This window comes from Protopterus annectens, chromosome 14.part0, assembly GCF_019279795.1.
Source record: "Protopterus annectens isolate FY-2018-M chromosome 14.part0, PAN1.0, whole genome shotgun sequence".
In the NCBI taxonomy this organism is placed as follows: domain Eukaryota; kingdom Metazoa; phylum Chordata; order Ceratodontiformes; family Protopteridae; genus Protopterus; species Protopterus annectens.
Window position 1 is genome coordinate 244,420,014 of NC_056748.1, and position 17,996 is coordinate 244,438,009.

At 36.0% G+C, this 17,996-nt stretch overlaps 1 protein-coding gene across 1 annotated transcript in view; it reads right to left on the bottom strand.

The window, feature by feature from the left end:
* The window catches only part of SLC18A2 (solute carrier family 18 member A2), a gene marked incomplete in the record, with an annotated part of 947,305 nt that overhangs the window by 157,107 nt on the left and 772,202 nt on the right, over positions 1–17,996 (bottom strand). Inside the window, 4 exon segments of the mRNA XM_044055965.1 lie at positions 11,573–11,633; positions 11,714–11,757; positions 11,848–11,937; positions 17,880–17,972. Coding sequence (XP_043911900.1) covers positions 11,573–11,633; positions 11,714–11,757; positions 11,848–11,937; positions 17,880–17,972 — 288 coding nt within the window.

Consider the following 17,996-nt stretch of genomic DNA (forward strand, 5'->3'; position numbering starts at 1 on the left):
ATGTCACAATTTGAAATGTCTCTGGCTGACAGTGATGGCTCTGACACTCATACCTTTCAACTTCAGAGCAAGAAATCTGGACAAAGCCATACATAGAGCTAGAAGTGGGACACATGCCCAAAAATAAGGACAATTTTTAAATATTGCTTTTATTAACTTAGATAATAGAACAGTAGTAGGTCTTGCATTAGTACAAATTTTCTGAAGGGTATGAAATCTGAAACTCAAATGTCTGCCATTATTTTCTTACTTCAGTCTTTAATGACTTGCCACTAATTTGACAGAAAACCACAATTTTATGAAAAACATACCAAAAATGTGATGCAAAAATATAAAGTTGCCACACAATACAGCTGGGAACCTGTCAAAAACGGGGCACCTTTTTAATATTAACACTGTTAACTTGAGCAGCTAACAAAATAAGAGTATCTACATGCATTTCTGAAATAAAAGTAATAACTCTGATCATTACAGTTATATATAATTGTAAACCCTCCACGTTTTCTTCCAAAATTGCCATTTTGAGGAGGGATTATTAGGGGAGAGCAACATTTTGAGCCAAAATTGGGGACAATGGAGAGCTTTGGATATTCAGAATTCTACAAAGTGATTTGTACATACCTCTCAACCTCTTAATGCAGGAAATCTGGACAAGGCCAAATATATTTGGGGAACATACAAACACTACTGAAAATTGCTCTTGTATAAACTTAAGACAGTTGATAGAATAACAGGTCTTGCATTAGCATGCATTTTTCTGAAGGTTATGATGTCTGAAACTCAATGTCTGTCATTTAGTGACTTCATTCCTAAATGATTTGCTAGAAAACCACAAATTTTATGAGAAAAAAAAAAACAAAAATAAGAAGCAAATATCTATTCATTCTGCAAAAATATGGACGTCTGAGAGGTATAGTTCAACTGGGGCTGTCTGTGTTTGCTACCCTTCCCCCCTCACAAAATCATGGTCGAATGGAGCCTCCCCCCTGCAGCCATTCTAATGTCCCTCCCATTCCTTGGTTATTTTGCCTCATTTACCATAAACACTGTAATGTGCATACTGCTTTACTTCTGCAATGATTTAATTTCATTTGAAAGTTTTATTTTGCATTTTACAGCACAAACCCTAATAGATATCTGTTAAACAAAGCAATGCAGTCTCACAATGAAAACAGGCTTAGCATTAAAACTTCTCTGCCCTTGAAACTCACATGCATTGAAACAGCATTGAAACCCACATTCAAAGAAAATACATTTTGCCAGTGGCAGATTAACTCTGGGCTGTTTTCAAAATCATAGGCCCCTTGAACATGAAACATACACATGCTCTTTGATACACCTTCCTGACTGTATTACAGTATATTCCTTGTACAATACAGTACAGTTGTTAGAGGGCATTTTAAATTTATTGTTTTGAACATTTTTCCAGTAAACAATGAAACAAAATGCATACACCAATGAAAAAACTGCCCAATTCAGAACATTTCCATCATAAAATGTCTACTCAACCTTCTATAGTCCACCAGTATCAGTAAATATGCACAATCTCTGAAGTAGTAAAATCCACATTAAAGAAATCTGTAACTAATAAAGAGGTTGCTGCTAGCAAACAACTTTATATGTGATTGTTTCATCTACAATAAAGTGCCTGTTGCCCTTGAAGAATAAATTGCCTTTGTTGCATGCATTAAAAAAATGATAAGCTAGTAATACCGCAATAGGGAATGGATAGCAAACTGATAACAGGTTCATAGTTACTAGGTATCTTTGCCAAAAAGGACTGCAGCATCCACCCCCTTTACAACACAGTACAGTATCAGCAATGCATCTACCTACTGTGGGAGTAGTACCCACAGCCTTCAGCATCAAAAGCAAGTACACTACCTGTTGTGCTATTAACAATGCAAGCAGACTAAGCATAAGCAGCACTAAACTTTTATTCCCCATGCAGCTCTCAGCTCCTTGTAAAATCTACTCGACACTCAGCTGTATCTCTGAACTTTGCAGCACAAGAAATCTGGAAAAAGCCAAAATTTATTGGGGCAAAGGCCAAAACCAGGGACACATTTTAAACATTGCTTGTATAATGTTGGAAAGTTGCTAGAATAAAATGCTGCGTTACCACCATACATTTCACTGCCATGTCTTGAACCCAGGGGACCCTATGCAAAACAGTCAGAGCAACATACCACTATGCCAAATCAGCTGTTTTGTGAAAGAGGAAGATGGAAACTTAAATGGCTACCATTTAGTGAATTCAGTTCTCACCATAGCTTAGATGTCAAACTCTTAGCACAAAACACCTGAACAAAGCCAATAATGGGTGAATACAGCCCCCAAACATTCAGTGAATTCAGTTCTCACCATAGCTCTCAACCTCTTAGCAAAAAACACCCGGACAAAGCCAGTAATGTGGGAATATAGCCCCCAAACATATTCAGTTCTTACCATAGCTCTCAACCTTAGCACAAAACCTGGATGAAGCCAATAATGGGGGAATACAGTCCCAAAAATAGGGACAAATTTCAAATATTCATCTTAAACACTTAGAAAATTGCTAGAATAAAAGCTTTTTGTGTTACCATGCACTTTCTGAAGAATATGAAGTCTGATATTCAAATGCATGTCATTTTTAACATGTGTTAACCAGGAAAGTCTGACTTGGAACAAAAGCTAATTTTTAGCAGAGGCCTAGGGAGAAACACTCCAGACAGACACATCTTTGTAAGATGGGAGAAAACAAAAACAGGGAGGGCATACAGACTCCACACAGAAGGTAAGGCACCCCAGCCAAGAATCAAACCAGAGAACATATAGCTGTCAGGCAACAATGCTACCACTGCATCAATGCACTACTGGCTTTGCAAGGACACAAAAATACAGAAACCACAGATTTTATGAGGGCAGAACAAGTATGAGGGAAAAATCTGCAACATTTTTACAGATGGTGGTGGGTAGGGAATTCAGGCTCTTGCCACCTGGGTCCAAGGTACAGGGTTCAAGCCTTATTCTCTACCCACCACCATGTAGCACCTGGGGCATTTTACACACACACATGCACACGCACACACACACACACACACACACACACACACACACACACACACACACACACACACACACACACACACACCTGTTATCTTCAGTGAAGTCCGCAGGTAAGTAAACCCATCTGAAAATCTGTCTGTTTCACACACCTACCATACTCCATCTGTTATCTTCAGTCCTCCTCGCAGGTAAAGTAAACCCATTTGAAAGTCCGTTTCAGTTCCCACTCGCACAGGTAAAGTACACCCATCTGAAACCGTCCGTTTCAGTTCCCGCTCGCAAACTGTGCACCGCGCGATGATGTCAGCATCTGCGCCTGGACTTGAAGGGCATTCTTAAAGAAGAATGCCCAAATAACTTTTTTTAAATTAAAAGACTAGTCAGCAAATTCCAGGGGGGTGCAAGTGCACCCCCTTGCACCTGCCTGCGAGCGCCCTTGCTGGGAAGTCATTCTGGCTACATGGATGAATTGCCCTTTGATGATACTTTTCTTTTGGTGTTGTGGATGGTTCCTAGAATATTTGAGGTAGGAGTTGCTAAAAGTGGGTTTCCTATGAATTTTTGAATTAAACCCTGTTTTTCCCTTTTCTATGCATGTGTCCAAGTAATTAATACTTTGGTTACTACTGGTGTGGGTAATTCTCAGGAAACTAGATGTCTGATTTAAATAATCAAGAAATTCTTTGACCCTAGTAGCTGTACCGGACCAAAGCACAAATATATCATCCAAAAAAATGGACGTAGAGTTTTATATCTTTATAAAACTCACTCTTAAATACCTTATTGTTCTCCCATTCCAGCAAAACTAAATTAGCATATATAAGGGTGCATTACGCACCCATAGCACCCCTCTGCTTTGTTTAAAGTATTCACCCTCGAACGTAATAAAATTATAATCAAGGACAATTCCCATAAAGTCAAGGATTAGTTCTATCCTATCATTGTCAAAAGTTGTGTTTCTCCTAATACTGTTTTCGCACATCTCCATGCCTTCCTCCCTAGGAATAGAGGTGAACAAGTCAACAACATCTATGGTCAAAAATACAATCTTGTCATCCCATAGTTTACTAGAAATTCTCCCTAGGAAATCTCAAGAATCCTTCAGTAAATGTTGAGCATTGTTCACAACTTGCTTCAACCATTTGTCAATAACAACACCAAAAGGGTATGTTTTTGAACCTCTCCCTGAAACAATTGGTCTAAAACTAAGGTTTTCTATGCCCTTGTGGGTTTTTGGGATCCCAAAAATAGTTGCCACAGTCGAGTCTTTAACTTTTAAAAAACTATAAGTACTGGGCACAATTCTCTCAACCAATAAATATTCCTCTAAAAAGTGGTCTATACGACTATACCCAATATTCAGTTCGTTAAAAGATGCAGGGGCATAAGTAATGGTGTCATTCAACAATTCAAAAATTTCCTGTAAATATTGCATTTTGTCAAAAATGACCATACCACCTTGCTTATCGGGATGCATAATTCTAATTGCATCATCATTAACTATCTGATCCAAAATTTCCTTTTCTTTATTTCCCAAATTGTCTAACCTGTGCGTCTTGTGTTCATTTGCTTTCAAAGCATAAATTTCCTCCATAACTGCTTTTTCCAACACATGAATAAATAATAAGAATATTATAGAATAATAAAAATAAATTACTTTCATAAAACTGTTAAGATGGTACATAAAACTTTTAAGATCATATATGACCAGTGTTTTGCTATTTCTTAGTGTTATACATTCAATTCTGGTGCATTTATGCACATGTCTTTTCCAGTATGCAGTCTTAATATATCGTGTCCCTGCTAAGACAGAAACTTTTATGTGTGGTCACGTGTTTGCAAGATATATTTGCTGACTATAAGTTTATTATATAGTCCACTTATTTTACAGAGCCATGTTTCTCCACCAATAACATATTACAAGGGCATAGAAAATCTTAGATATGTATTTCAAATTATCCCTCCTCTTTGTGGCTGGGTTATTTTTGTGAATTTTTATTTATTTTTTGGTGATGATTGTGGTGTTTATGAAGCTCTCCCTTCCAGTCATACAAGTGCTTTAGACTTTTGTCAGGATTAATCTGAGGAGTAAATTTCTGTTTCACTACTAATTACTTAAGCTGGATCCTTGATGATATCATTTAGGTATTGTTTTTACTAATGCAGTTTTGTGAGTAAGTAAAGCAGGATGTCTCGTTAGCAAAGTGAAGATTCAGGGATGTCACTGATAGTGTGTGTCTTTTCTGTGACCAAGAATGACATATATATTTTATTATGACCTGATTTGACCAGAAACATTAATTAATTATTTAACACAATTGGTTTAGAGGAAGCAAATTAAGTTAGTTTCAAAGAAAATTGTAAAACAAAAGATTTTCTGCATATAACTGATTTGTTACATCATGAGTAAAAATATAGTAATATAATTTATGTAAGAAGGGACACTGTGGACATGTGGATGTTGTTTGCTTACAAAGGACCACAAAAAAATTATTAGTGTGGGGTAAGTACACTATAAAGGGTAGTGTGGTTGAGAACAATTTGTCAAATATGATTTGTGCAAATACTACACTGAAGAATAACATTTGGTTAAAATGCCACTGCTGAAATACTTGTAACATCGCTAACTTTAAGGTTACTTGGGGTTTGTTTTCTTGGGCTAAGGTAAGGTTGATTTAGGGTTAGACAGCTTTTAGGGTATTGTCCTGTATGGGGATGAGGTGGTTCCTTCAGTAAGAAATGTTATGAATAATTACATATGCTTGTGCTTTTTGTATTTGGAGTGAATCTGTGTCTCATTCAATTTTTTTCCTTGACTTCTAACTATTGGTAATCATTCAGTTATTATTCAAATGCTAGCATCTTAATGAAAGCGTTTGTTCCATAACAATCATATGAAATTGATTTGACTGTGTTTTATAAAGATGACTTTTGTTTTTAACACATTTGAATTTATTATGGCTAAATAATCATATGGTCTTAAACCATAATAAAAGCACTGTTCACATTAATCACACAATAATTAATTATTTTTTACTCTTAATATGGCCTGTTACTAATATAATTAATGCATCTTGATTAAAGTACAAGGTTTCAAATTGTTTGAATTGCTGAGCCAGCTTTAAAGAAACAATCTAGGACAAGAAAATGTAATTATTGACCAGAAACTATAGTACGTCCCTCAGTTAAACTGTTTGAGAAAAAGAAAATATTTATTAGTAAGCTGGAAAGTATTTCAGTTGTATGAATTATTTTGACCACAAGTACCACAGAGTCAGCTTTAGCCACACTACAAAAACAACAATGATTTTGTTTTTGCAAATATTTATAAGAAATATTTATTTTATTTCATTTGAATTTGTTACCTGGGTTAAAGCACTAATCTCCACAGACCTTTTTCAGACTCAGCTTAGAAGTACTGTTTGGTTACTTGACTTGTCCAGAATCACAAATTAGACAGTGCAGGCTGGTGGAATCAAACTCTGGACCAGAGGAAGCAACTCATTATCAGCTCCTTAATCCTCTGGGTCAAATGCCACACATGTGGTGGCAAACATATTGGTATTTTTATATGTTTTGATATCATACAGGTATTTTATATGGTTGGTCATCCTGTGGAGCCTGGCCTATACTAATTTTGTCTCAGCTACTTTAAGGTATGCCACTTAAACACAATGTACATATTCAAATAGATTTCAGCAATGCTATTTTGTACATAGTGACTCATATAGTGGTGTCCTTCAAGGATCCATATTATAGTCCTTGTTTGTATTAATCTGAATTCAGTTTTCAAATTCTGACAGCAGTCCTATTTTGACTGCATTGCATTTTATGTTAGCCATACTGTTTGTTAAACTAAATAATTGAGTAAAATAATGCATAGAATTGATATTAATAGAAAAGTTATATTACTTACTTCTGCCCCTCTGTTTTGCTTATAGTGTATGGGAAATACTAAAATGGACTTGATTTGTCCATTTTCTTATTTTTGTGTTATTAGTAGCAGTTATTTATCTTTTTATTTTTCCTGTAGGTGAAACATAATTTATGCTAGACATATACTGCATAAATCTAAACAATTTTTCTTTTTTATTATTCTAAATGTACTATGGGTCACTCATTGGTTATATAATACTTGGTTTTGGGTCAACATTTTTATTATATAGGTTTATCAGTTCCTAGGTGGTTAGTAGGTTATCGTCCCAATGGCCATTTTAAGCTTAACCAAGCTTACCCCAAATTTATCAAAATGCTGCTGACATCATGTGTCAATACTCCAAGGAATATTGCAGTTATTTATTTTATTTATTTAACATTTGTTAACTGGGAAAGACCGACTTGGAACGAAGCCAATTTCCAGCAGAGGCCTGGGGAGAAAGGCTTCAGATGCATGTCTTTGTAATGTGGGAAGAAACTCACACAAACACAGGGAGGACATGCAGACTCCACACAGAAGGCACCCCAGCCGAGACTCGAACTGGAGAACCTCTTGCTGTGAGGCGACAACGCTACCGCTGCACCACTGCACTGTCCGCTGTTATGATACAGGCTTGTACATATCATTATGGACTTGAGGTTCGGATATGTTAACATCTGAGTGGTTAAATGAAAAACAAAATTACTTGCATGTGACTATTTTAAAAAGTATAGAAAGAGTTTTTTTTCACATCCAATGTCTATAGACAAAAATTCAAATACTCAAATATATGCCTTTATTTTGACAGCTGTCATTCCTTTAGACAGAAAAAAAGTTTAGTTTAAGGGAAATGGTCAGACTGTCAGGGATTATTTCCATTGATGTTGACTATGAGAATGACATAAGTGAATTTGAAAAAAAGAGGTTCAGGCAAAGGGGATATCTTGATAATTTAATAGAAGAGCTAAGTAAAGAAGTAACCAGTTGAAGAAGAATAATATTTGTACCAATGTAAGGGAAAGATCAAAGTACTGGGTTTAGCATAGGCATAGATAGAATGTGTTTGCTTATAGAAAGATAATAAAATTATCCAGAAAATAATTAAAAAATCTGCGAATTTTAACTAACAGTGACAATCTGTACAACAAATTTAATGAGGCATCCATTGTTAACAAACATCACAAAAACTTAAAGGAAAACTTAAAAGCAAATGGTTCCCCAACAGGGAGTGAAGAAATAAAAAAAAAGAAAAGTACATATAAATGTGGGTGTTATAATAGATGTAAATGCATAAATGAAGGCAACAGAGTCACTGTTTTGAATTACAAGACAGAGAGAGAATTGCAAATCAGAATTTATGAAGATGACTACAACATTAGGAAAGATGATCCTAATAGTTATTTGGCAAAACATGCAAACAATTGTAAGAATGCTAAGAGATTCCTATTTTTAGATTAGTAAAAGATACATCCTGGTGTTTAGAAAAGACGCATTGTGGTGTAAGGTAATAATTGGGGAAACACTGTTGGAATACCAGTAACTTATTTTTCAGCTTAGACTAAATGTAGCAAATGAGGCAGGATTAAGCAAAAAAAAAAAAAAAAAAAAAAAAATTTCTATTAATGGTGTTTTAAAAATGCATGCTTCAGAACTGACAATTTAATATGTGCAACATGTAAAAAAAAGTTTGGTTTTATGGATTGTTTCATTCTTTTGCTTTAATTTTTAATCTCAATTAACATTTAGAGAATTGATTGGATGACTTGATATCATGTGACTTGATTTTACATTACCCTTTCAAATCACACTTTAAGTATGTTAGTTCTGAAGAGATCTGATTATTGATACAGGTGAAAGTGGTCAACTTAATAAAATAAATGTTGGAAATCATTTGGTTTTGACTCTTGTCTTTTATGTTGGTAGTTTGACGGTTTGAAAGTTGTTTTGTAGGCTGTGGAAGACATTGCTACATTATTTTTTTATTTGTATACAGACATATGTAGGCAAATCTCATAAGGTTGACTGCTGACACCATATCATACAGTGGGGTGGACACCAGTCTGTTATGTTGTCTTATTCATATTCTAGGGAAGTGGGAAGAGTTTGTATTTATCTCAGAAGTTTATAAATATATTATAAATGGTACCATACTCAACTAACAGTAAAATGCTTAAACACTGGAAAGTAGATAAAAATGTTAATTCATATAGATATTTGGTTTGAAAATATGTACTGCTTCATTTGGTAGTCCTACTGTGGTAGAAGCAAGTGTTGGCAAAATATGTTTTCATTTCCATGAAGATACAGTAGACAGTATATGTTTTTCAAAACTTTACTTTGTAAGTTTTCCTAGATGCTGTTTGCTTCTCCACTTTGCCGAGCATCAAGAAGAGGCTGATGGTGGATAGACAGTGGTTCCAAAGAAAGAGGATAATCCAGAGTGACATAGTTAATATAAAAAAATACATTATGGGCCTCTATAAATAAGCTAGGAAATAACACATACAAGGAGTAAAGAGAAAAAAAAACACATACTAAGAATAAGGAAGCAGCACATCCAGCAATACATTTATAGGAGATCCGACAGGATAATGAAATATTATAGGGAAGTTCTGGAACAACAAAATGCTATAAAATAGAGGAAGGTAGTGCAGATAAACCGTCGTATTGGATGATACCTGTCACACGTACAAAACTGGTGCACTGGTTTTAACTCCACTAAGGTTGAGCTGAGACATATCCAAGAAGAGTGTTAGGAATTTCACTCCAGAAAGGCAGCACAATGTAATTAAAAGCCCTGGAATTTGTTTTAGCAAAAAGCAAGACAGTCACATGAGGAGTAGAAAGCTTAGTTTTCTGCCTGATGATAGTTACAAATCATGTTTTAGCAGCATCACACCTGAGGCAGGGTACAGAATAATACTGAGCATGAGGAAGGTGGGGTAGAAATGAAACTTTAAAAGATAGGGTTGCAACAACTACATATTTGTATGCTCTTTTTGCGCTTCTTGATCTCATCATTATCCTTGTATTTCATTCCTCCCACTGGGCACAGGAGGCAAGAATCAATGATCCAGGAGTTATCTCATGGAGAGTTAACAGACAGCTTCTGCTTTCTAACCCCCAACTATGTTGGACAGCAGGTGCAGTGCAAAGCCTGATGCACTTGACATTTGCAGTTGTATGCTTCAGTATATCAGTCATGCTGAGCTAGAGAGCAATGCTCTCCTTAATATGCACCTGCCCCTATACGTTGCTTTCTGTCTCACTTGAACTGGAGTGCACCACAGTACCGGAACCCACACGGATCTCTCCTGTAGGAGAATGTGTATCCTCCCTTCCACCTGAGATGGGCATGCTCGCAGTGGTCCTGCAATCCTTCCCTGCTGGGGCATCTAGCATCTAGTTCACTAGTTGATTCTGGATCTTAGCCATAGTCAGGGCTTCATCCCTGTATCCTATAGAGTTATCTCAAAAGCTACTAACAGTAGTCATACCACACTGTATTACTAAATTCCGCCAGCTTTGTGACAGGATGATTTTGGTATGGCAACAGTCTTAGGAGACACTAAACGAACAGGAACTGAATGTTGAACATTGTAACACACCGCTTTTAATTGTTTGTCTAAATACTGAAACAAATATATAACAAAAAAAACTTTAATAGAAAGTCTAAATGCCATGGACATTCATTTTTTTGTGTTAACATGGCTGTGCAATTTGAGTTCCCAACTAGTCAGAGCACTAAATAACTTAAACCGCTAGCCCTTCTGTAGAATTACTACAAGAACAGAATCATAAGAAACATCCTTTTCTGATTCCATTATCTCATGCTAGTAAGAGAACACACAAAGTTGTGCTATAACTGAGGAGGTTTTTTTGTCAGAGAATCAGCAATCGAGGAGCATAACTGAGATGCTTGGTAATGTGTCTACATCACAGGATAGGCGGTATGGTACATTACATGGTACAGTAGCATTTTATTTGTATTTGAAATTTGTTTACTGGGGTAGTACGCTAATCACCACTGACTGTGTTCTTGGCATGATGGGTGATTTGGAGTTTACCTCATTATTATGACATACTGTCTTCTGAAATAAAAAGTAAAAGGATGTGAAGCATAAAGCTAGTACTGCGGTGGTGGTGTTGCGGTAGCGTTGTCACCTCACAGTTAGACGTTGCCCGTTCGATTCTCAGTTAGAGCGTCTTCTGTGTGGCGACATGCGTGAACGGGCATTCCTTCATTGAAGGTTGTGTTTTAGGCCTGGCAAGCCAGCACGTACTGCCAATCATTAGCGGACCGGAGTTCCACTGTGGCGACCCCTAACCGGGAAAAGCTGAAAGACACAAACTAACAAACAAACGTGAAGCATAAAGCTAGAGAGGTTTTTCTCCTGTTGACAAGAGGTAAAATTATAGTAACCAGTCATCTCATAATATTCAGCCATTTGAAAAGATATAAAAAATACATAAACAGAGCCATATCCTGTTAATATTTTGATTTTATTCGGTAATTTTTCAAAAAATTTGAGAAGTGAAAGGCAGTATAACAAAACTGTTCTATTATGTTATTAATATTCAGTAATAAATAAAGGGCACATATCATACCTGCAGCAATAAGGATGTAGGGATCCTTCAACAGAGTAAACAGTGATGTCCCTTTTTGACTCTGTCAAGAAGTAATAGCAAATATTATGTTCAGTACCAAGCATATTTTAAATTACAGAATTCAAGTTTGTTATTACTTACTTCTGGCTGTACTTTAGATGGCTGGAGGACAAACAACTGGAGAGCTAAGAAAAGAAATAAATTGTTTTTCAAGTTTAAAGATTCATCTTTCTGAAAGGGATAATCTATGTAGTTTTCCATTATTTGACACTAACCTCCATCCAATAATGCCAGTACTGCAAGTACCAGGAAAGGAGCAGTCTTTCCCACAAACTCATACATCACACTTCCAAATGGAGGACCCACTGAAAAATAAACATAAAATGGCATTAGAGGTACATAAACTTTTGAATATGGCACATTTCTTAAATCCTCTACAGTAAACTCGAGAATCTGTTACTTTTGTTAAAACTGCAAGAACGACCCAGCCAAGCAAGTGTCTTCACTGTTTAATACCATAAACTTCCTGTATACATCCCTACGGGATATATGCAAATGACCTCTTAAGGACATACCAGTGTTTCAGCTATGTGGCTTCTGAACACACCTGTCAGTCTCCAGGCATTGAAAATAAGAACGTAGACCACTGAGAAATAGGAACATCCAGCTAACAAATCTAGATATCTGATTAGCATAAAATCTGAATACCAAACAGTACATAACTCCTCCTGCTTCCAGTAAGAACATGGGGCACTACAAACAAACATATATAAAAAAACAGAGTGACAAACATTATAGAAATATATATGCATACTATCAGAGACTTTGTAAAATCTGTAAACTTTAATAAACTGCATTGTAAAATTCTGCCACACAAGGCATTCATTTTTTGCTTCTGAAAAGGGGTGTTTAAAGATGTGTGGCCTCCTTGTTTACATTATATTTGCCACCCATATGTTGGTCATGTAGTGTAGTTTTCTATGTACTGGACAGCTTCAAATATTCCTATTGTGTGATCAAGCTTGCAAACAGGGGCATACTTCCAGAAATTGGGGCATCATAAATCAGGCCAGAAAACAGGAACCTTCCTCCAAAACAGGGACAGTTGAGAGGTCTGCTTCTGAAAGATCGTGATATTTTACTTTTTAAGTAAAAAGTCATGGACATTCAAAAGCCATGTATTTGAAACATTAGTATGTCCTTCAGGGGTCATTTGCATGTATCCCATGGGCCTCTACTATGGGAGATTTAAGGTATTAGACAGGAAAGACTGTAGCTTGGCTGGGTCCTTCTTGCAGTTTTTACTGAATGGCTTTTGTGTGTGATATTTTACCCTGGATGTTACTTTTATTAGTAGAAACTAATATGTTGAGAATCGGTTACCTTTATTAATAAAAGTTAATGTTTCTGTTTGCAGTCACTCCTGTTGACAAGGGCTAATATGTCTGTTTAAAGTAACTTATCAACAGAGTTGTATTCTCTCTTTATGTAGTAGCAGCAACCTTGTGACAGTGGAGAACAATTTTCTGTACTGAATGGATACTGAAACCAATACATTCTCTTCAGCATCTTGTGGATTTCTGTAAACTGAATGCGCTAATATGATTCTCCTGAGTTATTTATTATACAGGGGTACAGTGACATAAATTGTCAAAACTACATTATTTAATTATAGAGACTACATCCACCTAAAAAGTCTTCACCTCAGGTGTTTGGACATAAATATCACAATGAATATACCTTAACTGATTACCATTTTAAAATATTATAAAGCAACAGACTGATATTTGATGCAAAAGAAATTCTAAATAAAAATCTGGCCATTAATCTATGTAAACAATGTGGCCATCTGATGTCACTGAAAGTCTGATATCAATGTGGCTACATGCAATCACCTATAAGTATATGTGTTAAAAAATGTACAAATGGAACACAAGTGAACATGATGTCTGAGAAAAGTAGAAAAATGTATACTCTGTTTTAGGAATGCCTTCCTATAGAATACGTGACCTTTTAATGTTTACAGAGGTCTTCTAACTGTCCAACTAAATACCCCTTCATAGATAAAATGAGAAACAGTACATCCATTTTTAGTATAACTTTAAGTGATTCCCATAAGGAAATTACATGGCGTCCAATCTCAGGGCAGTCCAAAATGAACAATATTTATTGAAAATAATAAAATTATAATAAAGTTAAATACTTTTGTCCGCCAACCTGGACTTCTTCAGAACTCAAATCATTTAGAACATTCAACCCTTTTTAAATCCTTAATTGTACTAATTAACAAACCAATTACCAAAATTCTAATTCCATTTAAAGAAACATTTTTTAAAACATATTTCCCTTTAAAAATGCACTGTCCATTTAAAATTGAACACAACTCAAAACCAAAACTTTTAATGTTCAAGCATCACAAAAAATTAGACAAACAATCTTAACACTTATAATGTTGCTGCTCTCATTCTAAGCACTGAGTTAATGGAAACGTAATCATTGAGACCTGGCCTTGTTGTAGCATCCAGTCTCAGTTGCCAGAGAAGCTCTTTGTTTCTAACCTATTTTCCCAAGTTGGTGGATGAAAATGCTTAATTTTATTATAATTTTAGTATTTTCAATAAATATTGTTTGTTTTGGACTGCCCTGAGTTTGCATGCTGTGTAATGTCCTTATGTGGTTCATTGTCGATTGCATTGCACGGACTACACCTGTTTTGAAGAGTTTTAAGGGATTCCCCTCCAGGATCCATACTTGTTCTATTCTCCTTGTCCTTATTTATAAATGATCTCAGCCACGATTTAAAATACCTTACAATAATCCAAAATACAGATAACCTGTCCATTCTTAGAATATCATTCAACCCTCAAATAATTTAATTCTACCTCCACTTGTACCTACTAAGCTGGTTCTTGATCAAAACGGTCATAGCAAACACTGCGACAGCTACAGTTTTAATCTTGATACCAGTAAAACAATCAGAAATAATAAACTCCTACTGAAATCTTCAACAGGAGTCTTATGAAGTATGCCATTTAGGCATTTCTTCTTACTGCACCATTATATATATATATATATATATATATATATATATATATACATACACACATACATACAAATATATATATATACATACACACACGGGTCTAATACCGGAGATCAAAATTACACTATTTCGAAATCCTGTAGTAGATGCACTTTCGCGAACACCACTAGAACGAATGAGCAATGTCCTCCACTGTGGTGCGGTAGTCACGGACCTTAGGGTTAGGGCTTGGGTTAAGGATAGTGGATACCTTTATCCTTAACCCAAGCCCTAACCCTAAGGTCCGTGACTACCGCACCACAGTGGAGGACATAGTTCTGTGACTACTGCACCGTGGAGGACATACAATTTCCTCCACTGTGGTGCGGTAGTCACGGACCTTAGAGTTATGGCTTGGGTTAAGGATAGTGGATAGCCATACTAGGTATCCACTATCCTTAACCCAAGCCCTAACCTTAAGATCTGTGACTACCGCACCACAGTGGAGGACATAGGTCCGTGACTACTGCACTGTGGAGGACATACAATTTCCTCCACTGTGGTGTGGTAGTCATGGACCTTAGAGTTAGGGCTTGGGTTAAGGATAGTGGATAGCCCTACTAGCTATCCACTATCCTTCACCCAAGCCCTAACCCTAAGGTCTGTAACCATTCGCTCAAATGGTGTTCGCGAAAGTGCACTTTCGGTGAAGTGCACTTTCGCGTTAGTGTGCATCTACTACCGGATTTTGAAATAGTGTAATTTCGATCTCTGGTAGTAGACCCATATCCACACACACACACATACAGATATATATATATATATATATATATATATATATATATATATATATATATATATATATGGATCTCCTACTATTCATCGAAAACACATTTCACTGAAACACATTTCACCGTGCACTTTTCCTCGAAAGCACAATTCACCAAAAACACAATTCGCTGAAACACACTTTACCGAAAGTGATATATGGCCTTTTCCCCACTGTAGTGCGACCCTGGAGTTTGTATATATAGTAAGGGGGGAGTGTGCGGGGCGTAGCCCCCCACATATTTTAAATATTTTGAATTATATACATGGATACATGTAACTGCAATATATTACTGTTCTCTGACAATAATATATACATGAAATATGTAGTGCCCCCACACCCCCCTTACTATATATACCAACTCCAGGGTCACACTACAGTGGGGAAAAGGCCATATATCACTTTCGGTGAATTGTGTTTTTGGTGAATAGTAGGAGATCCATATATATATATATATATATATATATATATATATATATTTACACACACACACACACACACACACACACACACACACACACACACACACACACACACACACTCACACCTCTCAACCTAAGGTTGTTTGCTATTACTTTGCATTCACTCCCATCTTCTATATCTTTAGTGTTTCACTCTGGACAAGTGCAGAATATTTTATAAATGTCTTCATAAAATCTTGGCTGCATTTTGTAAGCTTCTGGATTTTTTCTTTTGTTTGCTTCTTAGCTAGCCTGACAAACCTGTCTATTTCTTGTGGTTTGTTTTTGACTCGCTTTACTTCCTCCTGTCTGAACCAGAGTATTTTTTGACTACACATGACCAAGCTGTTTATTCTATCACTAAATGAATCCTCATTCTTTACTGGTTTTCCTTTTAGTATCTTATACTGACAAGGGACACACTTCTTCCCACCATCTGTGTAACAAGCAAGCTTAAAAACATTTTTATGTTTTATTGACATTTTTGCCTACTAATTAGACTTTGGAGAGCAAGTGTGACTGTTACATTATTACAGCACTAATTAGTAAAATGTTTTTATCCATCCAGCCTGCTAACACTCCTTGCTGAGTTATAGAAAGTTGCTCTTTATCAGAAGTTATATCTTGCAACTGGACTTTTCACATAAACATTTAAAAATTATTTGCTTTTAACAGATAAGCACTGCTTGTACAAAATATTGGAATAATAGTGCACAGATATACAATATCTTAAACACCTAACAAAAAAGTAAAAGCAAATATAATAAAATATATATCATACACACACACACACACACACACACACACACACACACACACACACACACACACACACACACACACACACACACACACACACATTGATATGGTTGCAGTCTGTAAGTGCGAACACTCTTACAGGCTTGATTTTCAGCCTTTTGGCTACTTTACAGTACAGTGGGGTCTGGAGATTTGCCCTCACCCCAGTGTTGCATGATCTCAGAGTGGTTATATACAATGTACAGGAGGTGTGGGTGTGCAGAAGGCAAAAAAAAAAAAAAAAATATATATATATATATATATATATATATATATATATATGTATATCTGGAGGCTAAGGATAAAAATGAATGAATTAAAAATAAATAAATAAATAAATAACAGACCTAGTGATTTTGTTGGGTAATACATAGGACTTCATCAGATGGCATAATGCACACCACTGCATCATGAAATCCTGTGTACTATACAGTGCTGCATTTTGTTGTTCGTAATTAGTTATAGTATTGGATGTCAGTGAGCCATTTCTGCAGACACACAAACACAAGTGTGTGTGTGTGTGTGTGTGTGTGTGTGTGTGTGTGTGTGTGTGTGTGTGTGTATGTGTGCGCGTGCGTGTGTATATATAAAATGTTTAGAAATTAAACTAGGCATTTTTTTATGAGCATTGGACAGTGGAAACATTGTGTCAAAATATGGAACAGATTTAGTAGATCATGATCTGAAAGAAGAACTACTGAACAGTGTACTTTGATCAGTCTTTAGTGCATGACTGGACAGGCAGAGGCTAGAGTAAGGTATGTATTGATTTGCAAAGGGACAGTACTTATATTAGGAGAAGACACAATGGTGATGTTATTCTACACACCCCCCTGGAAAAACATTGAGGTTCTGATAGTGACATACCCAATATGTTATTACCTATAGTTAAGGTGCTATGTGTCTGCGTTGTCTGCATGCATTTATATATATATATATATATATATATATATATGTGTGTGTGTGTGTGTGTGTGTGTGTACATATGCATACCCACATATATATACCTATGTATTTATGTCCAGACATGCACTATGTTCTTACACCTTGTTTTTTGTAACATCACATTTATCACATTCCTTTATAAACCAAGTGGAATGTTACTATAAGACCATGCAGACCTAACAGTTAAGTGACTTTCAGTGTTTTTGTTTCTGCTGGCTCTTTAATTTATAGGTAATCTTTAGTGATACTGACCAAGTACTCCCATAGCAAGGCCTCCTAGTGCGATTCCCATTGCATTGCCTCTTTCTTCATCATCAGTGTAGACACTAGCCAGCATGCCCATTCCTAAAAAAAGAGAAAAATATATGA